Source organism: Zootoca vivipara, chromosome 5 (assembly GCF_963506605.1).
Source record: "Zootoca vivipara chromosome 5, rZooViv1.1, whole genome shotgun sequence".
Taxonomy (NCBI): Eukaryota; Metazoa; Chordata; class Lepidosauria; order Squamata; family Lacertidae; genus Zootoca; species Zootoca vivipara.
Genome location: NC_083280.1, coordinates 24,711,788 through 24,730,594, shown reverse-complemented (window position 1 = coordinate 24,730,594; position 18,807 = coordinate 24,711,788). Strand labels below are relative to the sequence as shown.

Genomic DNA, 18,807 nt, shown 5'->3' with positions numbered 1-18,807 from the left:
CCTAAGATGATGTTTCTGTTTCAGAATTTACCAATCTTGGGGGGGCTCAAAATGGGTAATACTGTATTGCTCTGAATATAGGCTGCAATCCCCCCCACCCCCCAAAAATCTGGCTTGTATAAAACCTGAGTGAGGTTTATAATCATGTTCTTCTAGGTAGAGAAGCCATGATTTAAAATGAGATATTGGGACCCACATAGGACTTTGGGATACTTCAGAAGTTTTTTTTTTTGTAAAAGGATCACCTGTCCTTCTCGACAGGTATCACTTGTTGCTTGGTGAGTTCTGGACAGGACTAGAGGTTGAATGTACCTTTTAGATTGTAAAAAAGCACTGGATGGCACCAAAGCTTTATGGTACCTGTTTTCCTTTCAAAAAGATCTCGTTTTTAGGGGTGCAGCCTATATTTGGAGGTGGCTTATATTTGGACCAATTTGGTACCCCTTCCTGAGATCCTGTCATTCAAAGCTGAATAGACAACACTAGGTTAGGTGAACAAATAGTCTTCCATGCACCAGGGTGAGGCAACCTGTTGCAGGTGACATTATGAGGAAAGGATAGGTGCAAACAAGAAATTGTGTGTGAAAAGTACAAGAAGAATTTTTATTGGCTCTAGCAGGGGTGGCATTTGGGCTCGACTTTAGGCAACAAAGGCATCTTTCTACGTTCTTCCTAACCTATTTTCACGAAAATGTAGAACAATTTCAATTCCAGTATCGAAATATAGGATGAACTTTTTTTCTTAAAAACAACAACAGAATTCAGTGTACTGTACAGCAGTTCTAAATGCTGATGTGTGGGAATAAGTTGAGGGAGGACTATCATTTAACTGAGTAAGTTCCTTTTCTTAGTGGGGATGCAGTTTTATTTCTTGAAACCTGAGTACTGATTTCAGGCTGCATGCGGGTGCTAGTAACATTATGTTTATCAAACAGGATTATATTCAGCTCTCTGGCAGGGCTCTAAATGTAGGCCTGCAGCAGGGTTTCTCCCACCCCAGAAAGAAGTTGTAAGAAGGGAGTTTGGGTTGTACTTGGTATGCAATGTCTGAAGACCACACCATTTGCGTGCTGCTTTTCCACAGCTCAAAGTGTCTTTCAACAGGCAATAAATAAATAAATCATAGATTGTGCATGCCAAACAGAAGAAATGTCTTCTCCTTTTGTTGGATTGCTATTTAACAAACATCTAACAAAAAGCTCTTCTTTCTTCTTCTTTGGTGATCACTCACAGCCGAGAAAGATTGTCTTCCATAAGCACGATTTTAACAATGGGTCCGTAAGTGACTGTGGAGGCCAATTCTGGATCCACACGTCCTTCCACAGTGGGGACATTGGTTTCCAGGCAGGAGTTGATCACAGTGTGGATTTGCCAAGCATGCCTTCCTCTTAGCACGTTTCTCCCTTGCGTCCTGAGGTCAAGCTTCTTCAAAGCCCATGACACCATGCCTGTTTCTCAACTGTCTCTTAGTGTTGCAATAGTTACAGCTACATTCCCATAAATGACAAGTTTCCTAGTTGTCATTGCTTGCCAAGAGAGTTGAATAACCTACCTGCTGACTGAAACCAAATTTGATCAAAAGCTGTTCATTTGCCAGACATAAGGTTTTTGTCCTGAAAGGATTTAGAACTCGTCAGTAGGAGTTACAGGTAGGTAGCCATGTTGGTCTGACGCAGTCAAAAAAAAATTCCTTCCAGTAGCACCTTAGAGACCAACTAAGTTTGTCATAGGTATGAGCTCATACCTATGACAAACTTAGTTGGTCTCTAAGGTGCTACTGGAAGGAATTTTTTTAATTTTAGGAGTTATGTCATTGCCATCATTTCATGTTAGTCTCTGCTCGCATAGGGAAGCCAAAAAGATTTTTGTCATGACTATAAAGTTTTGCACTGGCTGCAAATCAAGTGTGCAAGAGGATATCTTCTTACAGTGAGGAAAGATGAAAGGAAAGGGACACATGTACACTGCAAACATACCGTACGTTGGTTTTATACCACTTAACTGCAAAGGTTTCTTCAAAGAATGCTGGGAGTTGTAGTTTGTTAGTTATTTCAACAGTAGAACAGTCTCCCGCAGGAGGTTGTGGGCTCTCCTTCATTGGAGGTGTTTAAGCAGAGGTTGGATGGCCATCTGTCAGAGATGCTTTAGTTGAGATTCCTGCACTGCAGGTGGTTGGACTAGAAGACCCTCTTGGTCCCCTTCCAACTCTGCAATTCTTTTTAAATTTCACTTTCTATAGAGATGTAATAGCTTCTAATTTTAGTGCACGAGCTGTCTTTCTCTTTAGCGATATCCTTGCAGCTCTTCACACAGTCTATTTCCGGTGCATATTCATTCATAACCTTCTCAGATCTGTATATTAACTGTGAATTTGGTTTGGCAGTGAAATGGATCTCTATGAAAGATGTGAAAAGAAAGAGAAAACACACATGGGGTGTGTGGGGTTTTTTTTTTATTTATTGTTGCTGTTTTGGATCACCACCACCTTAATTTTCAACCCAATCTTTTTAAAGTCAAATCTCACTTCCTTCACTCCTTCCCACCTTGACAACATCTTACTTCCTTCTTCTATAGGAAGATACAATGTTCAAGGAAGCAGCCTCTCTGCTCCTTAGGTATGCACTTCCCAAATACATCTATATATCCAGAAAGGATAAAAAATACAACTCCAGCCCTAACCAGGCATTCCATGGAATGTGTGAAGACAAAGACTGTGGAAGGAAGGTGGAGAATGCAAGGCAGACCTGACCTCAGCTCCACTTTTGGCTTCAACACATTGAGTGCAAAGGTCTGAAGTTTATTCTAAGTGCATTTGGCTAAACATACTTGGAATCTTCCCCATGCTTGAGAATGCAGGCAAGGCAGGGGTCTCAATCTCAAGAAGACTTCTATGTGGGTCCAGCTTAGAATCCCACTTCAGACCTTTTCTCCTGAAATTTGCTTCCATGGTGGTGAGAGGGAGGTGGAGCTAATGTACTCAACTCGGCTCCCTCCCTCCTTGGGTTCATGTCGAACACCTGAAGGAGGGGATATATGTTGCGCCCCTAACATGGGCATAGGCAAGGGGGCATGGGGGCAGTTGCCCCCTCCTGAATGAAGTAAATAAATAAAAATACCTTACTAAAAGTAGAAACCGTAGAAAGATTTCGACAGATTTTTTTCTGAGCAATTGGGGTAAAAAAAAAAGTAATTTAAAACAACATTTCATTCCGAATCTGCTAGACAGAGCCAGACAGAGGATGATGACAGGTGTCCTGCCCCCCCCCCCTAACATAAATCCTGGCTATGCCAAGGATCCCTAATAAAATGAGTTCAAGCTTTTACTGGCACCATTACTCAGCTACAGCTCCTAGTGCTATCATTTGAAGCAATAAACGTCTTGTTGGGGGAAATCAATTTATACATTAAAAATAGAACATTGAAAATCATCCGATTAACGATGGAAACCAGTATAATATATGCTAACAACGCAATCCTATACATGTCTACTCAGATGTAAATTTCACTGAGTTCAGTAGGGCTTACTCCCAGTTACGTGGGTTCAAGGTTGCAGCCTAAATGATCCATCAGTCTGTGCTTACACAGCTAACAATATAGTTACATTTCTGTAACAAAAGAGAGCTCAAAGGGGATCTTGCACAATATACTTTGTAAATTGCTGAGTTACATGCTAGAAGTTTTAAAACAATGCTATTCGGGAACATGAACAGAGTACATATGCTATATAAAACAAGTGCTAAGAATATGAGTTTTGTTTCAGTTCAAAAAATACAGGAATAATTACAGTGAAGTATGAGAAGTTTTCAACCCATTTCCAAGTCCAAGCCTTTTAGCAAGGGCAGGTCTGTAAAAGATTAAAAACACACATTTGATAAATACATGAGAGCAATAGCCCAGAATCCAAAACCCTTACCCATTTATACATTATAGGCAGCCCAATGCAGATTTCACTGAATTCAAGGTCAATTTCAATGGATCATGACTCATTTTCAGAGCTGATACACTGATCTGAATGGGGGAAACTCCCCATTGCTAGATCCCCTGTCGTGAGATACCAACTTTAGTGTTGGCATCCTTTGGTAGAGTCTGTCATTCACACAGAAAGTAGTGGGACTTCTTCCTTGTGTGATGTTTCTCACGCCTATACAACAAGATTTCAGTTGATTGACCATCAGATGTTCCCATGCAAAAGAGAAAATGATAGTCACTCAAGGACCAAACAAACAATGCTTGGAAGTGGAACGGCTGGTAGACACTCCTTATGAGACCAGGAGGTTATAAAACTAAATATGGCAGTAAAAACTCTGGTGACCAAATCATTGAGAAAGTTTGGGAGGAAATTACCATCACAGGACACTTGCACACATTCTCATATTTTCATATGAGCAAATCCCTCTTATGTAGCATTATGCAACATTTGGGAAAGGCATACTGCTATGCAGTGTTCTCCAACCTTGGGCCCCCAGATGTTCTTTGACTACAACTCCCATCACCACCACCCAGCTTGGACCAGAGGTTGGGGATGATGGGAGTTGTAGTCCAACAACATCTGGGGACCCAAGGTTGAAGAACACTGCTCTAATGCCAAAGCTAAGAGCCACAATCCAAGATAGCACTGAACACACATCACTGCGCTGAAATCTATGGGTTGTGTCCAGATACACTCAGAGTAGATTCATTGATACAAATGGTCATGACCGACAGAAGTCAATTGAATTCAGTGTGTCTACTCCAAACCTCACTTAGTCAGGTGCAACCCTATAAACATGAATGCACTCACCTCTATTTTGGATTGTGGCCAAGCATTTTTAAGTCACACTGAAGCCGAGGGGGAGTGTTTTAAGTACATGCTCAACTCTCTTGAGCGGCAACACTCATTTGGCTGGGCCTCACAAGCTGGATTGATTCTGTGCTGCAAAACCAATTAGTAGTGTTTGGTTCTTTTTGATGTCTGTTTCGCTGCATTGTAATTGTTAACATTTTATTGGATTTACATTTTTATGGTACGGCTGCTTTGGGGGCATTGCCCAAAAGGGAGCTATAAATGCAATAAATATAGAAATATACTTTGTATTCGCTGTCCAGACACGAATTTCCTAATGACACAGACATAATGGCCATCCTTGGCTTGCTGAATCAGCTCGTAAAGCGTTGTGGGCAGTTTCTGTGTGATCAAATAACCCCAAAAATACTTGTTGAAAGCTTTGGGTAGCCTTTAAACACACTTACCTCTTTGTGAACGAAGCACACGGCACATGCACCTCCGAGACAGCCCCTTATTATGTGAATGGTACAGATAATTATTTCGATCCCGCTCAGAACAAGCAGGATGGCGAACAAGGTCACGTTCCAGGTAACAATGTGCCTTGGCTCATGGCACAGGTACCTATTGAAAACAATCACAAATATTAATTTGTAGCTCTGGAAGTGGGAGAAAGGTGCCACAAGAGCAACAACAAATTCTTCTACTAAATTTAATAGCCTTTGTCCCCATTTAATATTTTAAAGATATTTTCTCCCTATTCCTCCGCTGCCGTGAATATATGCTGCTTTTTCAGACAGGGAGGAAGGGAGAGAGGGAAACAGCAGTCAGAAAATCTCCTCACAACACAGGTTTTCCTCCCTGGAGAGGGACTGTCTGCATCTAGAAATAGACAAATCTGTCACTTCTTATTTCTTTCTAATTTCTTGTTTTTTTCAGTCTTAAGTTTAGTTCTTCACATTTCTGCATCAATTTGCAATTTTTAAAAAAGCCCTCCTGAAAATTCATCCGATTTTTAGTACTCAAACAGTGGTACATTGTTACTCAAATGGCTTGGCTCCCGAACAAATCAGCTCCCAAATGCCACAAACCCGGAAGTAAGTGTTCCAGTTTGTGAACGTTTTTCAGAAGCCGAATGTCTGACGCGGCTTCTGATTGAGTGCAGGAAGCTCCTTCAGCCAATTGGAAGCCGCACCTTGGTTTCTGAACAGTTTTGGGAGTCGAACGGACTCCTAGAACGGATTAAGTTTGAGAACCAAGGTACCACTTGGTATATACATTTCTGTAGGCTTCCCCCCCCACCAATATACACATTCTTGCAAGCAATCTTCCCTAATGCATTCTCGTACCCAAGTTTATTCATTTGTGTGCACCAGGATTTCCCAAACTTGGGTCTCCAGCTGTTTTTGGACTACAAGTCCCATCATCCCTAGCTAGCAGGAACAGTGGTCAGGGATGATGACGAATGACAGGATGCAATATACTACTTCAGTGGTTCTCAAAGGGTGTGGCAGGAGAGTATGGCAAGAGGGGTAGGAAGATTCAAGGGCAATCAAAGAAACGTTTAAACAATTCATTTGTGTTGATGAGGAAATGAGGGTTTGTTTATCTCAAATTAGACTTAATATAAAAGACTACCCAGCAAAAGCCAAGTCACACCTCTCATTGAATCTGTATGCATACTTAAAGTATGTATAAACACACACCCTGTATTTGTCCGTGCATAAGATGCCCCGTATTTTTGGGGACTCAAAATTAAGAAAATGCACTATGCACTATCTGTGTATAAGACGACTGCTTATTTTAAACTTCAAAAATTTGGGGGGAAATATATTCTTATACATGGAAAAATATAGTGTGTGTGTACAGAGAGAGAGAGAGAGAGAGAGAGAGAGAGAGAATAAGTTTACCATTATTTTGGGGGTGATTCACATTCTTATGCAACTGCATAGTTTTATACTTTCTGGATGTCCTGTGATCCTATTATATAGTAGTGTTTTAAGTTATAAATCAAGCACCACTAGGAGTTTTTTATTTTCATTGAGAACCACTGTACTACTTAACAATCAAAACCTCCAAGCGGTTTACATAAAATATACCTTAAAACTGCCAATATAATCAGACAAGATAGTCTTAAAAAATCAAAATAAAACCAGCAACAGAGACATAATAGACTGATGCCTGGGCAGTATGCAAAGGTGTTTGAGCTCCAGCACTCATCATTCTCAGTTCGCATGGCTGGTTGCCCAAGATGAGGAGCGTCGCTGTCAAAAAGGCACCCTGCCCCTGCAGTCTGCCACAGGAAAGCTTACATACCCTCCATGAGAGTTTAAGAACGGATAGCACCCGGTGTGGTCATCAGTGCAATAACAGTAAGGTCTTTCGGCCAAAGCCAAAGCTGAAATGATGAAGCAGTATCCAGCACCGAGAATCCCAACAGCGGCCACCACGACTGATGCCAGCAGCTACAATATGAAAGTAGAAAGAATGGAGTCAGGGGAAGATGGTCCGTTAGGGCAAATGGGGTATTGCCCCACCACTCCAGTCTGCCCTCAGCCAGTCCCATCTCCTTGCCTTCTTGCTTGCCTGCCTGGGATGTGGTTCTGGTTGTCAGGTTCCTCCTAATCAGTCCAAGTGTAGAACTCAGTAGGGAAGAGGACAACATTAGAAATTGTTGGCTCTGCCTGCCATTGGCTCTGGCGCCACCCAGTGTTGGCCTCCTTGCCTTCCACCCAACCAGCTGCAATGGGTACCCACCACCAATGAAAGGAATTGACAGCCTCCTCTGAGTTTCTGATTGAGTCTCATATTTAAATGACTGGCAAAGGGAAAAGGCTCACTTACCGCGCAGTTTCTCCCATGGTGCTCATGGGGAAAGCATCCATGGAAACACCCCTCATTTTCGAGTCCAATGAGCACAAATGCCGGGATCAACACCTAGGTTTAATTTAAAAACAAACAAACAGTTGTATTGTGGGCAATTATTTTAGATCAGTGATTGTATCTGCATCCCACATTTCAGTATGAGTCTCTGATTAGTTTCGATCATGCCTACTGATGTGGCTCAGCTTACAACTTGTACAGTATCCCGTTCATGTCCAATTTCTTCTAGCTAATTAAACCAAAAGATTTTTGCAGTTGCCCAATATCAGACCACCTTAATTAATGGATTTGACTTCATCTCCTGAGTCAAACCATTGGTCCATTTAGTTCACTGCTGTCAACACTGACCAGCAGCTGCTCCCCAAAGCTTCAGGCAGAAGTTTCTCCCAGCTCTACCTGAAGGTGCCAGAGATTGAATTTTGGACCTGCTGCATGCAGATGCTCTGCCACCAGGCTGCAACCCTCCCTGTGTCATGTATAGTACTTCTGTTTCCATTGTAACAACAAATAACCAGCTGTATTTATTTAAAAGTGTCAAAGTACCAATTCAAACTTGTTAGCCAATGGGTTACAGGCTAAATCGAATCTGGCCTGATTTTAAAATAAACTATTCCACTTCTTCTACCTCCTTCATTTGCCCCTCCCCATCACTGCACAAAGGAGAGGTGGCTGCTGAAACTACTATCGGCCTGAATCACCTTTGAAGGTGACCCGGAAACTACAACTAATCCAGAATGCGGCAGCTAGACTGGTGACTGGGAGCGGCCGCTGAGACCACATAACACCAGTCTTGAAAGATCTACATTGGCTCCCAGTACGTTTCCGAGCACAATTCAAAGTGTTGGTGCTGACCTTTAAAGCCCTAAATGGCCTCGGTCCAGTATACCTGAAGGAGCGTCTCCACCCCCATCGTTCTGCCCGGACACTGAGGTCCAGTACCGAGGGCCTTCTGGCGGTTCCCTCGTTGCGAGAAGCCAAGTTGCAGGGAACCAGGCAGAGGGCCTTCTCGGTGGTGGTGGAACGCCCTCCCATCAGATGTCAAAGAGAAAAACAGCTACCAGATTTTTAGAAGACATCTGAAGGCAGCCCTGTTTAGGGAGGCTTTTAATGTTTAATTGTTTTATTTCATTTTTCTGTTGTAAGCCACCCAGAGTGGCTGGGGAAACCCAGCCAGATGGGCGGGGTATAAATAATAAATTATTATTATATTATTATTATTATCAGCTGAGAGGGGATGTTTAGGTCTTGTCATAACGATGTCATGAACCACAGTAGGAGAAGGGATTATTAGCCAACACCTTCCTAGGCACCTATCATTCTAGGACTGCCCAGCAGGGAGGGGTGCCACCACAGACTTGGCGTCTTGGCAGCAGCGTCAACACCAGGGACAGTGGGAGGGCAAGGTCAGGGAGGTTCAGGTGCATCAACAGGAGCACTGGTTTGCCTTTTTTTTGCCATGCCCAAACAGCCTTGACCTTGCTACTGCCCCATTCCCTGACTGCTCCAGCACACAGCAGCTACACAGCTGCCCAGAGGCCATATCTGCAGGTGCATTCTTCCCCGTTGCCAGCTCCTCTAGCAAACGAAGGTGGCATACCCTCCAAGTGTCCCGATTTTCCAGGAACAGAACAGTCCCAGAGTGATGAAAGCTTCCATTTTGATCCTGGAATGTCCCTATTTTCCCCAGCAGCGCTGCCGCATTCTAGCTCAGGCCGACGCTGAACAACAGCGACAGTGGCAGTGGCTGATGCCAGGGAGCATCCCACTGCCTCTCCATGGCCACTGCGGCCAGCCTCCTCCCTTGGGTAGCTGGTAGCAGCTGCTGGAGAGCAGGCAAGGAGGAGGAGAGGCTGCCGCCATTGAGATGTGCCAGCTCTGAGGGGCAGGCAGAGGGCTGGGTCTTCCTGGGTGGGAAGAAAGGGGGAGTGGAATAAGGAGCCTTGCTTTATTTATTTTTAATGCTTTTAAAAATAAAATAAATAAATAATTTATTACCTATACCCCGCCCATCTGGCTGGGGTTTCCCCAGCCACTCTGGGCAGCTTCCAACAAGAAATTAAAAATACATTTTTTTTAAAAAAAAAAATTGTTTTGTGTGTCTGCATCTAATCTCGCCCTTTTCTAAAATTTATTATTGGCGTGTGGTGTGTCTTTTTGTAAATTTGCCAAAGAAGAAAATAAAATAAAATCAGGATCAAGGGGTTTCCTCAGGACAGTGTGCTGTGTCCTGTTCGTGTCATGACGGTGGCACTCTAGTGGTGTGGTGGAGTCTCCTTCTTTGGAGGTCTTTAAGCAGAGGCTTGACAGGCATATGTCAAGAATGCTTTGATGGTGTTTCCTGCTTGGCAGGGGGTTGGACTGGATGGCCCTTGTGGTCTCTTCCAACTCTATGATTCTATGATTCTTTCTCTGATAGGAAATGCTGTGCGGTGGGGGGGGGAGGGGCAACAAAAATTTTCTTGTTTTTGAGGGGGGTTTTGAGGGGTTTTTTTTGAGGTGGGTCAGTTGTGGGGGAGAGAGAAATGCCCCACTTTTCACCTGAGGAATGTTGGGGGATATGAGGTGGTTGAGGATTGGTCAGTTTTGAAGTGAAAACCGGTTCTCCAATCACTGAGAGCACAAATTGCGGGGGGGGGGGGACAGGACGACCCTGGGTTGCTGGGCAGATTAGTCAAGATGGCCACTGGGTGACTGGGCATTTTGGTGTTGTTGCTGAGGAAAAAGTATTGTTGCAAGTTAAATGATCGACAGCCTTAGCATTTATAAACCCCTGCGTACTGCTGCCGGTTTCACTTTGGCCAAGTGCATCGGATCTCCCGCCCGCCCACCCTCTTTTAAGGGCTTCTTGCGTTTGACATTGCTATGCCTGCCATGGGGTCGCCTGCTTTAGGGCAGGGGCCCGGTAGGATTTTTGTCCATTTGGCTGATTGGCTGTTGCCATTTGGTTTCAAAATTGCTGCTGCTTATAGAGGTACCGTGTTTCTCCAAAAATAAGACACTATCTTATATTTATTTTTCCTCAAAAAAAAACACGGTGGCTTATTTTCAGGGGATGTCTTATTTTTTAATTATGTGTGCAGCCTAGCCTCTTCCTTGGCGCCCTCCAGAACTGCGCCTATCACTATGTCTTATTTTCGGGGTATGGCTTATATTGCGCAAATGCTTATAAATCCTGCTACGGCTTATTTTATGGGTATGTCTTATTTTTTTGAGAATTCCGTTAAAGGAATCCTGAGGCTCAAAGGGCTCTCGTCAGTACCCCGTTAGGGGATTGGGCCATACGCAGAGCAAATGAGCCGTGGGGAACATTCAAGGTGAGGGCAGGTGAAGGGTCTGTGGTACACAGCTCCGTCCTCCCTCAGGGAGTGTTTACCTACTGACTTCCACAAATGGCTAGAGGAAGTCAGTGCAGATCTGTCCCAGGGCAGGGGACAGATGGATTAACCAAAGCCTAAAAAGCCACTCACATTTGATTGTATTTAAATAAAGCTGTGGCCAAAATAATGCCAAAAAACCTTAAACTTAAATTGCTGTGTGTGTGTGAATTTATTGGGGGGAAGTCCTGTGACCTCGACGCGCAAACAGAGACACCCAAAACCAAAGTAATGGCTTCTACTGTTCAGGAGACACCCTCAGTAACATACAAATTTCTGAATTTTAAAAATGCCATTCTTTAAAACCAGGAAACTGCCCGACATGAAACTATGGTCATTTAGGAAATTTTTGTGTCACTTGACTCTAGAAAGGCACTCTTTATGTGTGTGTGTGTCTAAAAGACATCACTTTTAAGATTTGGAATATTGACATGTCAGTTTTGAAAGCAAAATGAAAGCAGGGGGGAAATGGGAGAATAGAGGAAAAGAGCAACTTAATCTTCTCAATACTGTACTCTGACAATATATAGTAAGTATATACCGGTAGTAAGTTTTAGGAAGGAGAGGGTTAGAATTGGGGGGGAGGGGTGCCATTTCCCCACCATAAAACAGAATTAGTGCTCAGCAGGGGAAGGCATCAAGGGGGTGAAATATCTTTTATTCCATTCCTTGTTTCTGAATCTCCCACAACCACCTCACAGAGGCCTCCAAGGATCCTGTTCTAGGCTGTCTGGAGCTCTGAATAAGTGCTCCTCTCAGGAGGTGGGGGTACACTGCAACATTTTGTTGCAGGCCCCACTAGTATCATTCTGGTTAAACTTTCTGGTTTAACTTCAATTCTTCAGCAGATGTCTTGGTGGCTTCCAAGGGATGCCAGGCAAGACACTTTGGTCTTAACTAGAGCAACATCAGTTTAGGACTCTGAAAGGACAGCGAAAGAACAGGTCAATTTTGAAGAAGGGGAGGGCTTGCAATTCATTTTGTTGGTTTATTGTTCTGCACAACTCTGAATTTTTGAAACTTAAAAAAGTACAGGTAGGTAGCCGTGTTGGTCTGACGCAGTCAAAACAAAATTTTAAAAAAGTAAACATAAAATTTAAAAATATGGCAAAGATTCCAAATCCAGTGAGGCCATGTGGAATTTTTTCTGAAAAATATGAAATTCAGCAGCTAAGGGAAGAGAAGCATAAGGACATCCATTGTGAGAAAGGAAACATACAGTGATTTGTTACTCACCAAAATACCTCCTCCTATAATGCCATGAAGACAGCCAACGTATCTGCTGAGGTGATTGTGTGAAGCGTATCTTATTTCTCCATTGGGAAAATAAAGCAGGATGTTTGCTATGATGCAGAGCACAGCAAGAATCAGCAGCTTGTACCCAACAAATTTAATGCATCTCCCGTAGCACATGTTGCTTGCAGTTTTGTAAATGTTCTGTCAGCCGTTAAGAGCCAAGGATCTGCCTGCATGTACCTATCCAAGAGCGAAAAGGGGGAGAGAGAGCTGTGCTCATTCCTTCTTAAATACCTTGGGCTACCTAGTTACCTGCATGATTATTACACATAAGCGACGAATGGCCACTGGGACTGAAGAATGTAGGACCTGGGAGAAGCACAGTCTCATTGGCCGTTTCCAATCAAACAGTTGCCAAATTGCTACAGCGCTTCAGCTGGCCTGAATTTTAACCTTATAGGAATGAATAATGGCATAGGCAATCCCACATGAAGAACAGGTTTCGAGACATAAAGGCAGCTAAAAAAAAAACCTGGAAAGGGATGAGAGGAATAAAGAAGAAATGCAGTGCTCTGCCAGGAACAATATAGAATTGTTGCTTTTCCAAATATGTCAAAGTGGTTCTTTTTTTTTCTGGGGGGACACAGGGGGACACATACCCCTAAACATTTGTGAATCTAAGTGTGGCCTCATTGAGGGGCAGTATTTCAATATGAGTAGGAAAATGAGAGTATTCCTAAACATTTTCTTAGGGGGAAAAAAGCACTGAGTTAACAACACAAAAAGGCTGGAATAAATAAACCCGTTGCTGAATTTTAAAACTACAGGTGAGTGAGAAACCTTTCAGAAGGAGGACATTTATAGAGCATTGGATAACTAAATTTAAGTGAAGACTAATCACATTGATTTCAGCTGGGTTTATATTACAGTACTATGCTGTCAAAGCACTCTGGCTCCTACAATTGCTACTATTCCCCCTGGTAACCAGAGCAGAACATAGTGAATAATGTCACCTGCTTTTGTTTCTCTCTAACATTATTTCATTAGATTTTTTAAATCTACCCTTCACCACAAGGTTCCAGTAATCAAAGGTATTGTCAAATGATGGAGTCCTGTCATTATTACACTTATGTTTCGCTTTTCCTCCAAGGAGCTCAGGGGTGGCACACATTGTTCTCCTCCTCTCCATTTTATCTTCATAACAAGCTTTTCGTTTGGTCAGGTTGAAAGAAACTGTGACCAGCCTAAGACCATCTGGTAGCTTCCTGGCTGAGTGGGGATTTGAACCCTGGCCTCCCAAGTCCTAATCTAGAGCTCCAACCACTATATCACACTGGGTTTCGGCAGAGGAGGTCCAGAACGACTGCAAAGGTTCTGTTGTGGCAGCAAAGCTTCCAGGCCCATCTTTTGCTAAGGAACTTGCAAGAAAACGACCCAAGAAGGCTTGCAAATGACTCGTTTATACACCCACGACGGCAGCCAGAGAGCGGGCAGCAAACTAGGTGCAAGTGGGGAAACAAGAGAAGCATTTTAGGACTTTGTAGTCCTAAAAGAGGCAGCTTTAGTTTGTACTAAAATAAATTTATGGCTTTAATTAAAGGTAAATGGGCTCCAGTAATGGGGAACACCGGGACATGAAAAGAGCCCTGCTGGATCAAGCCAATGGCCCATCTAGTCCAGCATCTTGCTCTCCCAGTGGCCAACTAGTGGAAACCCCGAAGCAGACCATGAATGCAACAGAAATCTCCCCACTTGGGATTCCCAGCAAGTGGCCTTCCAATGACATAGGTAGGGAGATAGTCACCATGTCTAGTAGCCATGAAGAGCCTTATGCTCTGTGAATTAGTCTAACCTTGCTTAAAGCCATCCAAGTTGGCCATCTCTACATCTTCTGGGAGTCAATGCTGTAGTTTAACCAGGCACTGCATGAAGAAGTCCTTTCTTTGGTATGTCCTGGATCTTCCAACATTCAGCTTCATTCAGTATTCGGAGTTGCTCCATCCCCTTGATCATTTTAGCTCAGGCATCCCCAAACTGCGGCCCTCCAGATGTTTTGGCCTACAACTCCCATGATCCCTAGCTAACAGGACCAGTGGTCGGGGAAGATGGGAATTGTAGTCCAAAACATCTGGAGGGCCGAAGTTTGGGGGTGCCTGTTCTAGCTGCTCTTTTCTGAAACCTCCTTTAACTCCACAATATCCTCTTTTGGGATGTGGTAACCAGAACTGTACAGGAAGAGTTGTAGACCAACGGCCAAAAAAGACAAACAAGACAACCTAAGATTTCTACCCAAATCAATGGGACCATTTGAAGTAGAAGTGTCATGAGGAACCTGTGACCTTGTTGGACTACAACTCCCATAATCCCTGACTTGTTGACCGCTGACTGGGGCTGATGGGAGTTGGGGGTCCAGCAATATCTCCTGGGAACAGAGTTTCCCCCTTCTCTGAAGTTCAAAAAAAAATCCCAAAAGAAATACAGGCAGAACAATCCTTTGCAGGGTGCAGCAGGGTGTGTGGGTGTGCAATCAATGATGGAGCAAATACCAGCTCCCAAGCCAGCTGGCTGCATCCTGGTGGGAAGGTAGAATGCACTGGCTTTTAAAATAATCATTTTTTCCCCTTCTGCGTTCATTCCTTCTACCGTCACCCACCACTCCCATAGATTGTACCTGGGAGGAAAAAGGCAGGGTGTTCCAGGTCTTTCAAAATCACTAATATCAGAGCTGTTGGGTGGGGGCACTGTCTAGAAAAGACCTTGAAAACCTGCAGCCAGACTGGTAATACAGAACTAGATGGACCAATGACCTGACTCATTATAGAGCATCCATATATGAATATACATCCTCACCTATTTAGTATGAACCATCATTGTGAGTCAGTGGGCTTGCCCTAAATAGCCTTGATTTATTGATCTGCAGCCTGCGCTTACATTTACTCAAGTACAAGCCCCACTACGTTTAAATTGCATTTTAAAGTTTGGCAGAACTTAAAAATGGAAAGCGTAATGCTGGTGGTCAACAAAAGAGGTTTAAAGACTCTCTCAAGGCAAATCTTAAAAAATGTAGTATAAACACGGACAACTGTGAAACACTGGCCTGCGAGCGCTCCAGTTGGAGAACAGCCTTGACCAAAGGTGTCATAGGCTTTGAAGACACACAAACTCAGGACAAAGGAGAGAAACGTGCTAAGAGGAAGGCATGCTTGGCAAATCCACTCCGTGATCAACTCCCGGCCAGAAACCTATGTTCCCACTGTGGAAGGATGTGTGGATCCAGAACTGGCCTCCACAGTCACTTACGGACTCATTGTTAAAACCGTATTCATGGAAGACAATCTTACTCAGCTATGAGTGATCACCAAAGAAGGAAGAAAAGGTCTGCCTTCCAAAATGTGCTTAGATTGGCAGCCTTCATTGGAAAAGGATTTATTTTATTTGAAGTCAGGTTTTGATCTTTCACCAAATGTTACGACAACACTTAGGAACATTTGTGCAGGGCCCTCCCAAGTTCTGTAGCTGTTGGCCTTGCCGATTTCCTCCAGAACATGACCATATCCTCCCAACCCTATCTTTTTAAGCAGCATTTAAGTAACAGGGTTTGGGCTTTGATGAATTTAAGTCAAATGTAAACATAGCCACCAGGTTTCCTACACAGAAGTGGAAGTTGATATCCTATCCAGCTGAATATCCAGTTGGCGAGAATTTCCTTTATTATATTGTTTGTGCGTGCATTTTTTTAAAAAAAGCAATCCCTTCAATAGCTGACGTCAGAAATAACTTGCTTTAGTATAAGATTTCAGTGACGTCTAAACATCAGAACTGGTTTTGTTTAGCTAGGCCATTAGTTATAACAAGATCAGGCTCCAGTTACACTGAACAAGGTGAAAACAGTGAAATGATTAGTTGTAAAAACAGATGAGAAACTGCAACTTTTTGGTAGCTACCTAGCTCTCATCCACTGCAAAGACGATGCATGGTGAAATTTCAGGATGCTATGTGGGGATGGATTTCTGAGCAGGATTTCTAATATGCAGGCCTTCTACATATAAGCAGCAGAAACTATAAATCATTCTCAATAAGAAAAATATATGGAAATAATTTAAACAGGTTGCAGACTCTGCATTTCTTGGTTAACAATTTAAAGTATAATGTACTGTGCTATATTGTTTTCATTGGGACTTACTTCCAGGTACAGTGTGCATAGAAGTTCAGCTTAAATCATAGGTAGGCAAACTAAGGCCTAGTTTGGATCCTGCCCAATCGCCTTCTAAATCCGGCCCGCGGACAGTCAGCGTGTTTTTACATGAGTAGAATGTGTCCTTTTATTTAAAATGCATCTCTGGGTTATTTGTGGGGCATAGGAATTCGTTCACTATTATTTTTCAAAATCTACCAGCCCCCTGATGAAAAAGTTTGCTGACCCCTGGCCTAAATGTATAATATTGTTAGGCATTTGGCAGTAACTGCCTGTTTTGTAAATCTTACTTTTACTTTGTGACAGCAGAGGGCACTCAGTCTGTGTAAAAAATAAATAAAAGTCCTATAGACTGATTGCAGCATCACAAAATAAAAGCCCGAGCCAAGGAAAAAAAGATTGATTGGAAAATGCGAGTAATAATAATAGTTCATTTTCTTGGCTATTTGGACATTAACAGCCACAAAAGCTCAATAGGACTATTTATTTATTGCAAGGTATTTTGAAGCCACTTTTCTGGGCAAGCCCACCCAAAGAGACTTACAATATTTAAACCCTCCTACAATGGGTGAACAACAAATAGAGTATCTGTAAACAATCCTGTAAAAGCAGAATAAAAGAGCACGATTTCCGCAATATAACAAAAATGAGAACTTTATTCAAAATAATTCAAAAATATTGTTACCCAAGCCCCAATCTCCGAGTGGCCAGAGATCCTAGAGGCGTCAATACACAACTTGGGTTTAATTTCCCTAGAAGGACAGTCACAGGAAGCCTGTGGTGCCTTTGTAATATATGGCCTTATCTGCACATATATACAGGATGAACATCAGGTAGAACAGCTTTGGGTACCAAATATTGGATAAGTTGACTGAGGCTGATGGGGGGGTTCATGGTCCAACAGCATCTGGGGATCCAAATTGAAGAACACTTTGGCCCTCATATTGTTTTAGTGGGGTACCAGAAGCATATATTGTAGGTTATAGTACCATGAGAAGAATTCCCCAGATGATCATATTACCATAAATGGTACTGCTGTGCGAGTGAGATATTTCAGGGCTACCAGTAGGGCTTGGTTTCCTTGAAATGAAGGTTCGTGGAGACTTTGGGTGTATTTATGAGATATGGTTTTATTTACACACTTGTACAACCTAAGCATAGGATGGAAGGCTTCCCAACATTTAAAATGTCAACAGATCTTGCCTCCCTGTTAGGTTTCTCAGAGAAGCTCCAAACTCAGCTTTGGGTTCATCAAAGAGCAAGACATGTCTCTTGTCTCTCTGGCTTCCAGCATCAGCAAAAAAAAAAAAAAAACAGCTCACAAAAACTCTCTGGATATTGTTCTGCTACCTTGCAAGTTGATGTTGCTTCCAGCTGGGTGTGAGGAGGTACCCTCGCTTGTTTCTATCACAACCGGGCCACTTCTTTCTAATGTAAATGTCAGTAATTAAATGGCCAGCTAAGGCCATTACCTTAATAAAGGAACTGGTTTGTCTGGTTTCCTCTTATATATTCTGTCTTCACCTGCAGAGGATCATGGGTTTGGAAGGGACTCCTGCATATCATCCAGACCAACATGCCCCCCCCCCAATATTTTGACAGCATAACCCCCTTTTTTGTTTTCTGGGTTCGACAACAACCAGGACCAAGCTAATGGAGCCACAAGAAAACCAGGGTGCTGTGATTAAGAATCTTTTATTTGGACCATAGAAACCTGAGTTTGAATTCCTGCACAGTGCTACTGTATTTTTGCATGTGTTTGCACATCTCCATACAAACCCTGGGTCCTACACATCCCAACTCTAAGGAAACAGTGTTTTATCCAGTAGCAAATAATGGATTGGGCATTGTCAGTGCTGCTGTGGAAGAGGATCATTACTACTGCTCAAACGTCTGTTCTACTTTTTTTTTATACAAAAAAGCTGGATGGTTGCTCTCCAACAGACAAGGGGCCTATCACTCATTGGCCAAATGAGATTTGCACTGGAGATGGAAATTAATTAGTGCCAAGGCAGTCTGGAATAGTTCCTTTCCAGTTCCTTCTTGGCAGCAACCTCTGCTAAAATGTGGAGTCCTTTGAGCCTGGTACCATGCCTGCAATGCACCCGTTAACCAAACAATAGTTCAAACAATTGAGATTCCTTCAGAGACTTCAGCCATGTAATAGACGGATGTAGCAGTCAATACAGAAATTGTTTTTTAAAAAATAAATACAATAAAATAAAAATACTAGTTTCTCCCATGACATATCTTAAGGGGTTTTTGACAGAGTTATTCATATTTTGCAGTTCTGTGCAAGCAGCAATATTAGCCTTGGAGGCATACCAGCAATTCAGCATCCTGAGAACCTCACGTTT

The 18,807-nt window shown here is 42.9% G+C and overlaps 1 protein-coding gene across 1 annotated transcript; it reads right to left on the bottom strand.

Moving 5' to 3' along the window:
• Positions 1 to 2,219: 2,219 nt before the first annotated feature.
• On the bottom strand, positions 2,220 to 12,440 carry LOC118093925 (transmembrane 4 L6 family member 1). The gene is made up of 6 exons (XM_060274223.1): positions 12,256 to 12,440; positions 7,607 to 7,699; positions 7,079 to 7,227; positions 5,230 to 5,386; positions 5,068 to 5,164; positions 2,220 to 2,395 (listed from the first exon to the last, which is right to left on the bottom strand). The coding sequence occupies exons 1-6, from the start codon at positions 12,430 to 12,432 to the stop codon at positions 2,220 to 2,222; spliced, it is 849 nt and encodes a 282-aa protein (XP_060130206.1). The 5' UTR covers positions 12,433 to 12,440.
• Between the last annotated feature and the right edge of the window lie 6,367 nt (positions 12,441 to 18,807).